At 38.2% G+C, this 17,094-nt stretch overlaps 1 protein-coding gene across 12 annotated transcripts in view; it reads left to right on the top strand.

Annotated features, from left to right (window-relative positions):
• EIF4G3 (eukaryotic translation initiation factor 4 gamma 3) overlaps nt 1-17,094 on the top strand; it is a 328,826-nt gene that overhangs the window by 280,419 nt on the left and 31,313 nt on the right. For all 12 annotated transcript variants that reach the window (XM_058553132.1, XM_058553124.1, XM_058553130.1 and 9 more), the window contains 9 exons: nt 1,177-1,323; nt 1,742-1,978; nt 3,019-3,123; nt 4,528-4,660; nt 7,878-7,972; nt 10,229-10,322; nt 11,296-11,413; nt 13,442-13,662; nt 15,419-15,537. In XM_058553132.1, the coding sequence (XP_058409115.1) occupies nt 1,177-1,323; nt 1,742-1,978; nt 3,019-3,123; nt 4,528-4,660; nt 7,878-7,972; nt 10,229-10,322; nt 11,296-11,413; nt 13,442-13,662; nt 15,419-15,537 (1,269 nt within the window). The remainder of the gene's footprint in view (nt 1-1,176; nt 1,324-1,741; nt 1,979-3,018; nt 3,124-4,527; nt 4,661-7,877; nt 7,973-10,228; nt 10,323-11,295; nt 11,414-13,441; nt 13,663-15,418; nt 15,538-17,094) is intronic.

Below are 17,094 nucleotides of genomic sequence, written 5' to 3'. Positions count from 1 at the left end.
AGGGAGTATGTTGGAGAGTGTGCCATCAGTTCTGCACAAATATACTATAGCATCATAGTCCTCAGTTCTCAAGAAGTTTCTCTAGCCATTCAGCCTTGATCAGCAGCTGTCCAAGTCCATTCTGGTTGATAACACTAACTCTTTTGTGAGTATAAATATAATGCATCCTGTTTTTTACCAAGTTCTTCCACTAAACCTATGGCAAAGACCATGCATGCATTTCAGAACTTTAGGAGCCAGTTTGCGATTCTAGAGAAACTATTTTGCCATGTTATGCAACAACTGTTCAGAATGGTGCTAAGAGGGATTTCATCTGTAAAATAGAATATTTTAGTCAATCACTGCTCCAGTCTGCTTTCTTTATATTCTAAACATGCTCATAAAGAATGACTCTGTGTTTGGTTACAAGTAACCTTGTACATAGGAGCTATTGTAGCTACTAGAAAGCAATTATTATCGGATTTGAATGGATGCCTTGTAAGCATCTTGCCTCCAGGTGGCCCCTCCCCTCCACTCTGGGTCTTTTTCTACATCAAAAGAATGTTTCTGAGGTGGCCATTTGTTAGAATGACCTTTTGGAGAGCTAGTATTTTCTTTTGGCACATAAGAATTAATAAACGTACTATGTTGATAGTCAAGGTAAGTGCTAGCATTATTTGTTATGACATTCCCCTGAGGAAAAAATATCTCAAAAATCCTCAAATGTGTCCCCCTTCTGCTTTTTTCTAGAATAAGGATTTCACCTACAGCAGTTTTCCTGTGGCCATGAAATTCTCCCCTGCTTTTTGTCATTTCTATTTGTTCCTTTAAACCAAAAGTACCTACAAAGGTAGTAAGAAAAACAAAAGTAATAACCCTACAGAGTTCAAAAAAGGTCTAGATAAGTGCAGGATCATAGTTGTAATAATGTTACATGGATTTCAAAGTCAGCCAGAGGCGCAACCAGCCATAAAAGATACAGTATGTTTGTATAAGAGGAATGTGTATCTTTTCTGTATAAAATTTAAGACATCTTACCATTGAAACATGAAATGTCTAAAGCTAAATTGTTTATCTCTTGTAGAATGCTTACCTGTGGTTCAGTCAGCATTATTTTTTATAATAAAGAAAATAGATATTTTGAGAAAATCATTGAATGTTTTTAAGTAATCTCGCTGCTTTTGCGTTTTCCTGTAGCTGAAAGTACCCATGGCGGACAAGCCTGGTAACACAGTGAATTTCCGGAAGCTGCTACTGAACCGTTGCCAGAAGGAGTTTGAAAAAGATAAAGCAGATGATGATGTCTTTGAGAAGAAGCAGAAAGAACTCGAGGCTGCCAGTGCTGTAAGTATTTTCACAGAAAGATAATGCTTATGCACTTTGAGTGTTATCAAATAGAATTTTCATGAAGCTGGCTACAACGTCTCCCTACTACTTCAGTAGGTGCCTGTGGTCTTTTTTTCATGTGGAGATGCTATATTGATGTTTAGAGGAATGCTTTATTCCTTTTAGTGCCACACGTTAGAGCAAATCAACTTTCTAAGATAGGGATTCAAAACCTAGACTTCAGAGAGGTCCTTGAGTTCCAGAAATCTCCTGAAATGGTTGCAAACTTTTGAGTATAGTTCAGTTTTCTGAGGAGTAGGTTTATAATTGCTGTCAGATTCTCAAAGAATATTCCTGACCCCCCAGAAAGGCTAAGGACCATGAATCTAAGTGTATTTTCATCATCAAGATTCTATTATTCTTCCTTACACAACAGCCAGAGGAGAGAACGAGGCTTCATGATGAACTGGAAGAAGCTAAGGACAAAGCCCGGCGGAGATCCATTGGTAACATCAAGTTTATTGGAGAACTCTTTAAACTCAAAATGCTAACTGAAGCCATCATGCATGACTGTGTGGTGAAGCTGCTAAAGAACCACGATGAAGAATCTCTAGAGTGTCTCTGTCGCCTACTCACCACCATTGGTAAAGACTTGGACTTTGAGAAGGCAAAGGTAAAAATTCAAAATCTCAGAAACTTCCAGCAGGGACTCTTTGTCAGTTGCAGAAGAACCAAGACTGTCAACAAAAGTCTTTTCATCTTGTCCCAGCAGACTAGGCTGTTTATTTTTCTTCTTTTGTCCTTCTCATTGTCAGTGTTTGGCCATCATGCTCCTTACTGCATTTCCATTACAGTCAGAAGTGAAGAGAGTCCCAAATTATATAAAAGCCAATTCGTGAATTATTCAGATTATTTGTCCCTTTTCCTATTTCTACATGACCATTTCATAGGTCATTTGTATGTATAGCAAATTGTGGACAGAAATAAGAGGAGAAAAGCTACTATGGGCCGGGACTGAGGGTGATACAGAAATGAAGAAGGCTCAGAAGGCTTATGTTTATGCTCTAATTAATGACACAACTATCTAACCATAATATAATAAATCATTAAAAATATGTATTTCATATATAACATGGTACTGTCAAAAGGGAAGGGAGATTTAGAAATACTTCAAAAGAAATAATGTCAGAAATGTTTCTTAACATCTGAATCAGCTACAGTTATCTTTGGCTGAGACAGAAAACCCCAAATATCAGTGGTTTATACAAGATTGAGTTTATTTCTCACTTACATAAGTAAAGTTCAGAGGTAAGAAGTCAGAGGCTGGTCTTATGGCTCAGCGATAATCAAAAAATCCAGTTCCTCCAGCTTAAATTCTATCATCCCTAAGGTATAGCCCTTGTCCTTAACCTTCTCTGCAGAGAAGGTTGGAAAGGGGCAAAGGACACAGCCATCTCTCTCTTAAGGAAGGTTCCTTAAGGAGCTGCAGTATGACATTTCCTGTTATATTCTGTTTGCCTGTGATTAGTCACATGACTGTGGCCAGCTGCCTGGAATATGTAGCCTTTATTTTGGGTGTCATATGCTTAATTAAAAATTCTACCACATTACCTTTTGGCTATAAGGTGTATTCCTAGGCCATTTAAAAATTCTGTATGATAAAATTACATTTGGATTCCTCAGCCAGGAATGCTAATGATTTTTTTTTTGCAGCCACGTATGGACCAGTATTTTAATCAGATGGAGAAAATTGTGAAAGAAAGAAAAACTTCATCTAGGATTCGATTCATGCTTCAGGATGTGATAGACCTAAGGCTGGTAAGTAAAAAAATAATAGGCCTACTACCACTTCAGTCTCTTTTAAGGAATTGGGCTGGGGAGGATATCCTAGTATTTACATGTGTAAAAACTTAATGCTTTTGCTACAGAACTCTCAGAACTTGAATTGACAAACTTTAATGAGAGAGCTCTGTGAAAGGGACAAAAGGCATATATACCTGCCTGTTACGTGTTTCTTTTCTTTACTCTAATTATCAAACCACATTATGATTTTGAAATCAGCCATTCTGAATTCAAACTGTGGTCAATTAAATTTAGTCTTAGGATGCCAAGTAATTAGAAAGCCTCATCTTCGAAATGAATACATTTAACTTCCCTGAGCCTTACAGTTTTAGTCTCTAAAATGGCATGTTGCCTACCTTGCAGATGTTATAAAAATTCAGTGAGGTAATTATGTAAAGTGCCCAGCTCATAGGAGATGATGTTTTCTTCTCTATTGATTTTCCTATATACCCTCCTGTTCTGCTATTTTTTTCTCATATCTTATCCTAGGTGCCGTCTTTACCGCTACTACCTCTTTCTCTCTTCTTATTTTAACTCCTGCTGGGACTATCCTGCAGCTGACCCTAAACTAGAAAAAGTGAATACTGGCCCCACCTCTTCCCTGCCTGCACCCAGACCAATAGCATTGATGATGGTTCTTCATCTTGCTAAGCCCAGATGTGACCTCAGGAGCCTTCTTACTACCAAAAACACTACCAGTTGATCAGAATTTGCATGCTGATTTTAACCTATTTGCCATCCTTGCCTCTAGCTAATATAAATAAATATAAAAAACTTCTCCACCCATGCCTTCAACCACTTGTACTTAAATCAGATATTGGGACTATAGCTGGAAATCGAAGGAGAGGGAGAAGTATAATTATAAGGAGACAACTTGTTTTGTCCTTAGCAGAGAGGATAACCAAAGGGCAGAGTGGTGTGGCACTTTGGGATACCAGAACCGTGATATGGGAGGAAGAAAAATGCTAGTCATCTTCGATTTAGAATCTCCAGGGAGTGTGATATGAACTGAGTAGCAGTACCCCAGATTAAGGAAAGGCCAAAGAATCCTGATCTTTCTTGATTCCTCTTCTCTTTTCTTTCAAATATACAAAATAATTTAAAAAATAGATTTGGAGCAGTCTTTCATCCCTTTTTATCCATCGGCTATTGGAACGTTCAGTATAGAGTAGTTTAGGGTTGACTGAGAAGAATTTAATTCTTTAGCTCTAATCCCCAAACTGCACATATTGTTATCTGTAAGACAGATGAAAAACTGCCATAGTACCAGATTTTATATGTATTTTTACACTTTTCCAGCAGTGGAAAGTATAAAATAGATTTTCAATATTTTTTAATTTTTATTTTTCTGGCTGATAACCTTATTTTCTCCTTTTATAGTGTAATTGGGTATCTCGAAGAGCAGATCAAGGGCCTAAAACTATTGAACAGATTCACAAAGAGGCTAAAATAGAAGAACAAGAAGAGCAAAGGAAAGTCCAGCAGCTCATGACCAAAGAGAAGAGAAGACCAGGTGAGGGGTGGAGTCCCCTGGGCGTTAGACTACTTGAGTTTGAGAGAGAGTTATTTAAGAATTCTATATTTAGATGTGCAGTGAGGTCAGAAAGAATAACCCAAAGAATAGAGTGGTGATTGGTAAGTGAAGCCGTTTCACCTGGAGACTGGTTATTGAGGAAAAGCAGAGAACGCAGGAAGTAAACATGATTTCTTTGACTACTTCCAAGTCAATAATCAACAAGACTTTATGGAGCATCTTCTGTATACTCAGTATTGGTGAGGGATATAAAAAGGAGTAGAAGTTATAGTTCCTTTCCTCTAAAAGCTTACAGTTTATCTGGGAACGCAAAACTAATAGAATATTTGTTAAGCAAATGGAAATATCAGTTATGAAATGTATTCTCCATTAAGGTTGTTAAAATTCAGAGAATGAGAGAGAGAGAGAAAGCTGGAAGAAATCTATTTGAGGAAGGGGCACTTGAATTGAATCTTGGTAGATGGTAGATATATGGAAGGGAAGGAAGAATTTTAGTCATGAAATTAAAATAAACATAAATTGTAAAGAGAAATAAACAAGCCTGACTGGAGCAAAATTTAAGTATTCAGAAGGAATGGAAAAATGTTTGTCTGGAAGAATGGAGCCAGATTAAATTTTGACTTGATTTAGCAGACATTAAGGAGCCATTTTAAGTTTTTGAGCAAAGGAGTAGTGTCGTGCTAAAGGTATGTAAATAAAGTAAGTCTGTTGCTCTTCACATGATGAATCAAAGGGGTACACTGAACTCAGAAATGTTACTGTTGCTGAAATCATACCTGGAAGGAGGTGAAACTTGGTAGCGATAAAAATAAAAAGGAAGAAACAGGAAAAAAACAAGAAAGATGAAATAGAAGGCATTTTACACCTGAGAAAATAGCAAGTCCATTGACTAAGTTTAGGAACATTGGAAGAGGAAACCTTTTTCAGAAGGAAAATGATCATTTTTTCTTTCTTTTTTTTTTTTTGTGAGGAACGTCAGCCCTGAGCTAACATCCATGCTAATCCTCCTCTTTTTGCTGAGGAAGACCGGCTCTGAGCTAACATCTATTGCCAATCCTCCTCCCTTTTTTTTTTACCCCAAAGCCCCAGTAGATAGTTGTATGTCATAGTTGCACATCCTGCTAGTTGCTGTATGGGGGACGCGGCCTCAGCATGGCCGGAGAAGCGGTGCGTCAGTGCGCGCCAGGATCCGAACCTGGGCCGCCAGTAGCGGAGCGCACGCACTTAACCGCTAAGCCACGGGGCCGGCCCAAAATGATCCTTTTTTCTTTTAAGCCTGTTTATTTTGAGGTGACAGTAAGGCATCCAAATGAGAATGCTCGTTTGTCCCCTGTGCAGTTAAATGATGAGGGTAGTGACCTGGTCATATGGTATTATGGTTGAGAGTGTAGACTGGAGCCAAACTGCCTGGGTTTGAATTTCAGCTCTCCTTCATCCTAGCTGTATGACTTGCACAAGTCAGTCTGTAAAAGGGATCTCATAATAGTACCTAGGATTTGTGTGAGGGTGAAATGAGGTAATATGTGCAAAGTGTTCAGCATAGCAACTAGCACATAGTAAATACCCAGTAACTATTAGTTATTATTCATCACAGACACAGTAGAGCTCACAGGGAAGTTATAAGAGATAAATCTTCCAGGGAAGAAAGTATATTTTCAAGTTTTGTGGGACACCACACTTACCTTCCTCAACCTGTACCTAGCACAATGCCTTTCAGGTAATGACTTTTATTTCTATTGAACTAGATTGAGAGAAAAGATAAGAAAGCCTAATCCATGAAAGATGTCCACATATGACTAAAGGAAGAACTCTTGGAAAAGTGACAAAGAACAAGTGGAGAAGAAGGAGTACTAGGATATAAGTGTCAGAGAAACAGGGAAGAAGCAAGTCTGTTCATGATCAGTAATATCAGATAGCACAGAGAAAATCAAAACGCATGTGAGGATCAGAAAACCTTTTGGATAGGCAGTTTGGTGGTGTTTCATTCATTCATTCAACCAATATTTATTGAGTTTCTGTCACTTAACAGGAAAGACAAAGTCTCTTCCCTCATGCAGCTTACATCTTACTGGGGAAAAGACAATAAACAAACACTTAAATATATAATTTTTTCAGGTAAGTTTGTTGTATAGAAAAAAATAAAGCAGAGAGGGAGGGAGTGGGGAGTGCAGAGCTTGGTGAGGAGAGGTTGCAATTTTAAATAGGGAGATTGGGAGCTGTTAAAGTTGGCATTGCTTGAGCAAAGACCTGAAGCCAGTGAGGGAGTTAAGTCATGTAGATCTCTGGGAAAAGAGGGTTTTAGGCAAAGGGAATAGTAAGTACAAAAGCCCTGGAGCAGCGTTTCGAGAAACAGCAAGGAGGCCAATGTGGCTGGAGTGAAGAGCACAGGGGAGAGTGATAGGAGGTGGGATCTGAGACACAGGGCCCAGATTATTTAGAGTGTGTAGGCCGTGTATAAGGAATCTGTCCTCTCCAAGTGAGATGGAGAGAGAACAAGTGTTTTGAGCAGAGAAGTGACAGGTCTTGACTTATACTTCACTAGGGTCACACTGGCTGCCATGATGAAAACAGATAAGGGTGGAAGGAGGAAAGCTAGTGAGGAGGTTTTTATACTAATGGAGGAAATTTTTCTGGCTAAAACCAAATCGGTAGTGTTGGTAGTAGTTAGAAGGGGCTAGATGCTGAATATATTGTAAAGGTTGAACTGACAAGATTTGCTGACAAACTGGATATGAAGCGTGAAAAAGCAGAGTCGAGGTTTTCTGCTTGTGCAGCTGAAAGGTTGGAGAAGCAGGTTTGGGGGGATTGATCCAAGTATATTGTGTCATTTGACACCATTAAGTGAAATAAACTTTGGAATAAATAATTTCCATCTGATTTCTCCCAAAGTGTTCTAATCATTAACTGTATAACACTAGATTTGGCCCTCCCTTGTGTAGGACTAAATCTCTGTTCATTTATATCAGTTGCTTTCTTCAGGTCAGTAATGTTTCATGGAGGATCCTATAGAGAGTGCTTCTGCTTGATATTTTCATGTTGTGGGTATTAAAGAGACTGTCGGCAATGCTTTAATAATTTCTTTTGTCTTTTTCCTTGGTTTTGATTGGAGCTGCTGAGTTGAAAATATTGCTCACTCTTTCATTGTCAAACTGGCTTGAGAAAGATGAGAGACTGGCTCACTCTGTTCTCCCTGCAGGCGTCCAGAGAGTAGATGAAGGTGGGTGGAACACTGTACAAGGGGCCAAGAATAGTCGGGTACTGGACCCCTCAAAATTCCTGAAAATCACTAAGGTGAGTGTGACATTTAAAACACAACTTAGAATAGCCTCAAAACATGTCTCTCAAAATTACTTCTTGCTCATATAAAATAGCCATATTGCAGATTTTATGTGGTGGTGGTTTTTTAATGTAGATGCTTTTTTACAAGTCAGTATTGAACCGTGTATTCTTACATACTTGTCCTGGTATTAGTCATTTATATTTCTATGAGGATTTACTAAGGAGGAAGTAACTAGGTTAATTCTTTAAGTTGTGAGATGCTTGATATAAGAGAGAGATTTCAGAAGCCATAGTCAATTGCAAGCTTTTATCAGTGTATCCTTAGCTCTGAGGAAGAAGCAGCTACCTGTTTAAGTCTAACCATGAAAAGAATTAATGGTTTGCCGTATCCAAGCCCTAAAAGAAATCACAGAGGACCTACTAGAAATAATTCTGTGATAAAAATTTAATATATTCTACTTTCCTCTCTCTTGAGAATCCATGGGCAGTAAGAGCAAAGAATTTTCTCCTAGCAGATGTTTTTAGCAGTAGAAGTTGATCACTGTAAGTAAGATGAAGAACCTTGGAGAACGTAGAGAAAGTGGAATTACATTTTGTAAACGTGAAAACTTCCACAGCCCAGTGGGTTTTGCAAATCATTTGCAAGTCTAGTTTGAGCCTTACCTATAATACAGTTCCCATAGTTCTGAAAATTGGCAACCTGCCAGTAGGATACTAAAGACAACCTAAAGCTACTATGAAAACATCAAATGAAAGAAGATAACTGACAGAAAGAAAAAGACTGAAAAAGTTAGAAGATAGGCTGTCATTTGCCTATCTTTATAGTTTTGTCAAAGCATTACTTTAAGATAGAACATTGATCTCTCTTGATGCTAATTAGCTAGGATCCTGTTCTCTAAGATTCTAGTACATTCTTCTAGTTGTTTCTGTCTCAGAGCAGGAATTTCATTGCTGAATACAACTTGATTCCCATCCACTTCCATTTCCAGCAAGAGGTAGTTTTAACCAAAATCTTATGTTTAAAGACTTCCTCTAGGGACCGGCCCAATTGCATAGTGGTTAGGTTCGCGTGCTCTGCTTCGACAGCCTGGGAGTTCGCAGGTTCAAATCTTGGGCGCTGACCTACATACCACTCATCAAACCATGCTGTGGCAGCATCCCACATACAAAAAATAGAGGAAGATTGGCACAGATGTTAGCTCAGTGACAATATTCCTCAAGTAAAAAGAGGAGGATTGGCAACAGATGTTAGCTCTGGGCCAATCTTCCTCACCAAAAAAAAAAAAAAAAAAGAATTCCTCTAATATCAGCCCCAACATGTTTGAAAATTATATCAATATTTAACAATAACATTTGTCTGTGTTTTTAAATATTGTTTCTGTGCATGGACACTATAAAAAAGAATAGTGCTGGTATTAAACCCATGACATTATTTTCTTAATCTTTTGAAAAATATGTGTCTGTGTATATTCAGGTAGTTATACTGTAGGTACTCTACATAAGTGTCCTAGACAAAGTTTAAAACCATTAAACAAATGGATTGTTAACTGGGAGAGATTCGTGTGAAAGCAAGTCATATAGCAAGGCAGCACTGTCAGAATACAGTAATACCTTTGTTACAAAGAGCTGCACTATAGCTTTTGTGTCGTATGTTTTTTATGATAGTTAGTATTACATTGTAATTCTATTCACTTGTACTAAAGTTGTGCTTAGACGGTTAAACCTGAGAGATATCAGGCATCTTAGCTCCCCGTCTAACATCTGTTCTCTTTTTTCTAATTTCCCTTTATTGAATACTCCCATTCCACCTCTTCACCCCTAGCCCCAATCTATATTAGGCTTTGCTAAGATGTGAGATCTTTATGTCTTTTGACCTGTTTTCTGACAATCATGTGAAGAGATTAATGAGTTAATTTTGTAGTATTTGTGTATTCCCTTTTTTTCTTTTTTCCGTCAGTGGGCATTCTTGTACTAGAGGAATCATTAGAAACTGCTTATGTTTAGCAAGCTGGCACACTGTCTTGGAGGACGTGAATGCGTCCTCCAGACCAGTGGTTTCAAACTGTGTTTTGTAGAAGCTAGATTCCAAGGAAGTGCTTCAGGGGACACAGGAATCCCACTTTAATGTGAACAGCTCCAATTTATGTTTTTTAAATTGGCATTGCAAGCAAAATTTTGTTGCTAAAATTGGTTGTAGTGCACTGACAAAAAAAGATAAACTATTGTAGAATATTTTCTCTAATTGACTTGTGGTCGCTTACTTTACAGCCCACAATTGATGAGAAAATTCAGCTGGTACCTAAAGCACAGCTGGGCAGTTGGGGAAAAGGCAGCAGTGGTGGAGCAAAGGCGAGTGAGACTGGTGAGTATAGAATGTCCCTTTTCGGGAACCAGGATGTGGTCTGTTAGCACTCACCTTACAACACATCTCCATAGTTGTTTAATAATGATTTTAGGAAAGATCTGTAGACTAATTGTGCCCCAAATTATCAGTGTCCCTTTCTGACTAACATAAATTGAGGGTTTCCTCCTCAATAAGGATCTTTAAGTATTTAAAAAAATTTGGTTCAGTTAGGCTTTTTAAGACTTTAATCTTTTAGGTTCCGTTGTTGTTGTTCACAAATTCGGTATAATTAGAGAAATTACTGGGACCCCAAATTAAAAGGGCAACTCATTTTGCTGAGAAAAAGAATATTAATATCCAGAAGCATTTCATTTCAGGGAGTTGTAAAAGAATAAAGAATTAGATTGAAATATTTTTCAAAATCCTTATCAAAAATAAGATTTTGAGTGATTTGACTTTAGGATTGAAATGTTTGTACCATCACAAACATCTTAAAAGCTGAAGAAGCCCAATGGAAAGAATAAAAAGTTTAATGTTAACTGCCTTCCCATATTTCCCTTTCACTAAGTAATTTTGACCTTTTTTCCTTTAAATTTTAAAAAATTTCATTATTCATTTAAACCCACATGCATTGAATGAGATCATAACATTTCTATTAGTTAGCTTATTTAAATGAAATATTTTGTTTTTGCTTGCCTCCCTCCTTCTCCTGTTACCACTCCCACCCCAATGCCCTACCAGGATAATTTATGTTTTTAAAGGAGCAGATGGTTGTAATGAACCAAGATTTCTAAATTGTCTTTTGCTTACAAATTCCTTCTGACACTCTACTTCTAAGAGTATGGTCTGTGGACCAGGGGATTGGCATCACCTTGTTAAGCTTGTTAGAGATGCCTAGTCTCAGGCCTCACCCCAGGGAGGCAGTTGAATTAGAAGCTATATTTTAGTCATGTGATTTGTAATTTTTTTCCTCAATCTTCAACACCTATAGATGCCTTACGGTCAAGTGCTTCCAGTTTAAACAGATTCTCTGCTTTGCAACCTCCAGCACCCTCAGGGTCTACATCATCCACACCTTTAGAGTTCGATTCCCGACGGACCTTAACCAGGTAAGAAGCCTACTCTCCACGTTAACTTGAGACTGACCTGCTTGTCAGTCAGTCTGTCTCTTTCTTTCTCTCTCTGTCACTCACATTCTCACACACACACAAACACACCCACACAGATTATGATGATAATCCCTGTGGATGGATTCCTTTCATCTCCAAGGTTGATTTACTTTTTCTTTTCTTTTTTTTATAATTTTATTTATTTATTTTTTTTCCCCCAAAAGCCCCAGTGGATAGTTGTATGTCATAGCTGCACATCCTTCTAGTTGCTGTATGTGGGACACAGCCTCAGCATGGCCGGAGAAGTGGTGCGTCGGTGCGCGCCCGGGATCCGAACCCGGGCCGCCAGCAGCGGAGTGCGCGCACTTAACTGCTAAGCCACGGGGCCGGCCCTGATTTACTTTTTCTTTTCTTCCTCTAATCTTCACATTCTAAAATTTCCAAGATAAGAACATAACTGGGTGGTAGATTTGGGATGGGGTGAAAGGAGAGGGCAAATTATCTGGCAAATATCTAATAGCTTTGCTCCTTAAGACAGCCAGGCCCACCCAAAGAGCCCTGGAAGTTTGTGTAGTACTCTGCAAGCTAATGCCTCAGGATGCTCTAGATTAACCTAGGACTCTGAAGTATGTGAATTAAAGGGCATGACAGTCCACACATACACTTCTCTGTCACACTGTTTTTCAAGTTATATGCGAGGTTGTCTTTCATTTTTCACTACTCACTGTATTCTACTATCTGCCTATTTTTGTTTTTGTAAGATTGATACAATCAAGTGTTCCTTTGGCTGGTTTATGGAGAATGGATGAGGGCCTGTAGCATAGTGACAGAGAACAAAATTTTTGATGTAAGCACTTTTAAAGCTGAAGTTTCTTTAAGCTCTTGAACCTTTGTTTTTTATATTATTGTGATCCGTTTGGCTAGGGAGACTTTCTAAACCATGTTACTATTCCTTTGGCTTTTGCAACAAAATGTACTTAGCATAAGTCAACTTTTTAATTATGACTTGGATTATCCTTGAGCATCACTTGTGCTCTTGAGGTGTTTGTGGCTCTTTGCCCTGCCATCAATTTCCCCTGATGGCTCTGCTTTTTGAGTACTTGTGTATATTCTTTCATAGTGGTTAGGCTGTTGTCATGCCTCTTAAGTTTTTCTTCTGCTCTCTCTTAATTTGGTGCTGCTGATCTGCCATGGGCCAAGGAACTTTTTGCTCAGCTGGTTAAAATTGTCTAAAAGAAGACTAAATAGGGAGCTAGGAAGATTCTCTCTTAAAGTGAATGAAGTATGTGACTTTGGCTATTCAAAAACTATTTCTATTACTTGAGTCTCAAATATTTTCCATATATTTGAAGTTTCTGAATAAATATCACTGAGGGCCAGCCCAGTGGTGTAGTGGTTAAGTTTGGCGCGCTCCACTTTGGCAGCCTGGGTTCACAGGTTCGGATCCTGGGTGTGGACCTACACCGCTCATCAAGCCATGCTGTGGTGGTGACCCACGTACAAAATAGAGGAGGATTGACACGGTTGTTAGCTCAGGGCCAGTCTTCCTCAGGCAATAAAGAGGAGGGTTGGCAACAGATGTTCGCTCAGGGCCAATCTTCATCACCAAGAAATAAATAAATAAATAAATAATATATCATTATATAATTCTAAGATAGTGATACCATGTTCTTTTGGTATTATTTCCCTTTTACTCATTTAGCTTATACATTTGTCACTGGTCTTTATTCTTGCAAGATTTTTAAAAACTAAAATAAGGAATTGCCATTAGCATTTTAAAATTGTAAAAATATCCCTTTAACATTTAAGAAAAAGTTAAAGTATAACTTAATATTCACTTTAAAGCACTGATTTTACTTGTTTATATAAATAATTACACTTTGAAATATAATTGGTGCCTCACACATCTAAAGTTATCTGTGAAAAATTACTGTGCATACTTTTAGAAAGTCTTGGTGTTGTTTTATAATTTCGATACGTAGAGGATGGGTGATCTTTCTTTTGAAAAATGTTGTTTTGTCTTTTAAGTCGTGGAAGCATGGGCAGGGAGAAGAATGACAAGCCCCTTCCATCTGCAACAGCTCGTCCAAACACTTTCATGAGGGGCAGCAGCAGTAAAGACCTTTTAGACAATCAGTCTCAAGAAGAGCAACGGAGAGAGATGCTAGAGACCGTGAAACAGCTTACAGGAGGCATGGATGTGGAAAGGAACAGCACTGAGGCTGACCGAAACAAAACCAGGGAGTCAGGTGAGCAACTTTAGATGAACAGATACAGATGAAGATTTGGGCCTTAAATTTAGAAGGAAAAATACAAAGGAAACTGTGCCTGAGTGGGTTTCAGAATCAATACATGATAACAACACACATACCAGCACCTTGGAAGGTAAAGGATATCTTCATAGTTTTGTAACATAGTTCTCATTCCCCAGATATCCCTTTGTTCAGCAATTTGTGAATTTTCCCCTTTCTCTGCTAATTGTGATGATGATGAGGTCCTCTTGCTGTGTGTTAAGCAATCCGAATTTCTTGCAAGTTTCCTAAATAACACTCCACTGTGCATTAGAATGCCTGTGCTTTGTAGAACACCTCAAATGTATGAAAATTCTGACGTTATTGAGCCACGTTGCAAGGAAAACCAAAGAGAAAGTATCTGATTGTCTTTTGTTGCATTCATCTTCCTTGGTAACCTCTGTGGTTTTTCTCCGTGTTTAGCATGTATGTGCTTACAGGACCAACTCAGATAATGCTCTAAAAATTGCCTCATATATTTAACTTATCTGTGTTTCAGTTTCTTCATCTGTTATATGGGGATAGTAAGTGTACCTATCCTGTCGGGTTATTATGAAGACTAAATGAGATGTTAACACATGTAAATATTTAGAACATTACCCAATAAATACAAAGTTTTCAAAAGCTATTAGATGTCGTGATGATAATGACAGCAATGAAAAATAATTTAAATTAAAGATAATTTTCAGCATCTTTTAAATCTTAATCCTGAAGTAATTTTGGTTATTTACAACATTTTTGTAGCTTTCAGATTTGTTTCACTATTTAAATTGTGTCTCCTAACTATAGTCTCCAAATGGATTTCAGAGGCAAGTTGAAAAGTCTTCTCCCAACATACAGACCTCAGATCTTTTAGCTTTGGGAAACATGTGGCTTTCTTATCTGTGCTAGGTATATTGGGAGCATAACAAGATAGGCCGTGAAAGTATCTTGTATTTAGTGAATAGTGTAGCACAGCTACCCTATGCATGTTTATTGTCTGGGTCATTTGTTCATTCACCACATGCATGCTGAGCACCTAGTCACTTTTGGGCGCTTGATCCCTGCTCTCAGCCTTCAGTTTGCTGGGTCAGGAAGACCTTTATCAAATAATTCCACTAAAGATTATGTAAAGTACAAACCAAGGAACATGCTATGAAGAAAATGAACATAGTTCTAGGAGAGTGCTTAACAAAGGAACTATCTAGAATTGACATAGAGGGATGTCAGGGAGGTTTCCTCAGGTCTGAAGGACCAATAGGAATTAAAACACATTGGTGGGGAGGGAAGAGTGTGGAGCAGAGAGAAAGAGTACTCCAGAGAAGAGGAGCAAGTGGGGGTAGATGGAACCATGGCAACTGGTTCGAGCAACTGCCGAAGGCCAGTGTGGCTAGAGCTCTGTGCATGATTGTGCAGGCCTCATGTGCTCTTCATCATCGAAGCAATGGAGAGGAAGCCAAATACAGAAAGGAACAAAACTCTAATTATAAAAGTTTATCATATCCCTATGTCCTTTTAATTATTATGGATTATAAAGTTACTTAGTGCATATCTATTCTAAAATAAATGTTTCTGCATTCTGCTTTTAGGTATCTTGCTTTGTCAAATTTGTATTTATTTTAATACCTTTACTGAAAAAACAATGTAACAACACATAAATATTGTCAACCATAAGCCCACCATTTTAATGTAATTTTTGTCAATTTTACTTTCTCACTTTTTTTAACCTTACTAGTAGTGAAATCAGAAATTCCAGCAACATCAGCCTCTGACAAGCCTATGTTATCAGAAGAGGAGATGGAGAGGAAGTCCAAATCTATCATTGATGAATTTCTACACATTAATGATTTTAAGGTAAATGAAATTTTTAAAAAAGACAGTAACAACCCAGAAAGCCCTCTGACAGAGAGACATAGTAACTTGGTTCTGGTCTAAATCAGTTGTCATTGTGAACTAATAAGACTTTGAGTAATCCAAGTCCCACACAGTTCAGTTTGCACAACTCTGATGCATTTCTGCCAAGGACTCTCTTTTAAATTGATACTACAGTTCAGAAGATCAAGTGGCAGGAAGAGAGAATGGGTACCACTCATCCTCACTATGGGATAATCAAATTGACTTTGATATTAATAAACAAAAACAACACATTATCATTATGAGGCCTCCCTGGCTCCCTGTATATTACCTGTCATAATCTTTACAGTCGTTGTCATTTTCGTATTAATCTTAAAGTACAGCTGGCATTACTTTTTCTTTATTTCATAAGTGAAAAACTGAGGCACAAAAGAGTAAACAATGTGCCAGGGTCAGACAGCCTAAGTGAAACATTTCAAGACATGGCTTTGAATTTGCCCTTCTTTAACCCTAACCTCCTTCTTGATTTTCATTTTAAGATGGTAGTGATTAAGATAGACATACTGCCTGACTTCATGAGCCCTATAATCCAGTGGCAGAGACAGACCATAAACAGGATAACTCCACAAATAGTTATGTATTTTTTTATTTCTTATTTTTTATTTTTCCCCAAAAGCCCCAGGAGATAGTTGTATGTCATAGTTGCACATCCTTCTAGTTGCTGTATGTGGGACGCGGCCTCAGCATGGCCAGAGAAGCGGTGCGTCGGTGCGCGCCTGGGATCCAAACCCGGGCCGCCGGCAGCGGAGTGCGTGCACCCAACCGCTAAGCCACAGGGCCGGCCCCGACAAATAGTTATTTAAATTGTAGTTGTAATAAAAGCTAGTAGACCTGTTGCGTCTTAGGACAGATCATATAATAGGGCCTAGTTTAGGGATCTGGGGTCAGCAAAGGCTTACCTGTTAAAATATTTGTCAGCTATATTAACTACTTTTGCTTTGGCATTATATTATTAAAAGTTCTTTCAAGCTTCTTCTCTTGACAGTCTAGTCATTATTTTCTTTCCATGCATAAAAATCACCTTGGTTAGCTGTAGCCAGCCCAGCCTTCTAAAACCCTCAAGCCTCTGAAGTTGTCCAAAATTCAGAAGTAAGAAGACGTTTTGATTATGAGCGAGTTGGAGAGGAATACTTTGCAGAAGCCCTGGGAAATGCAAGAAAAGTAAATGAACATTAACTGGAAAGAGCCAAAGAATATACTTCATATATTATGATTCGTTAGATTCCTGGAAAATGAGGAGTACTCTTGTAAACTGGCAGCACAGGGTTTTTTATTGCATAGAAGTAAGGAAATGTGAAAGACTTACAAGAAAGTGGAAAAGCTCAGAAAGATGAAAAACAGAGACAATAAGGAGGGAAACAGTGGAGATTGGCTTTAGAAATAATTTGAAGGATGTACAAAGTCAGTAAGCAACAAATACTTTGAAAGGGGAAAAATATGACCCTGTGATGCACTGGAGGTGCGAGAAAGAGACCTTAGTAACACTTAAGTATAACA

This window comes from Diceros bicornis, chromosome 13 (genome assembly GCF_020826845.1).
Source record: "Diceros bicornis minor isolate mBicDic1 chromosome 13, mDicBic1.mat.cur, whole genome shotgun sequence".
Lineage (NCBI taxonomy): Eukaryota > Metazoa > Chordata > Mammalia > Perissodactyla > Rhinocerotidae > Diceros > Diceros bicornis.
Note: the sequence above shows the minus strand (reverse complement) of the source record. Positions and strands in the feature narration are given on the sequence as shown.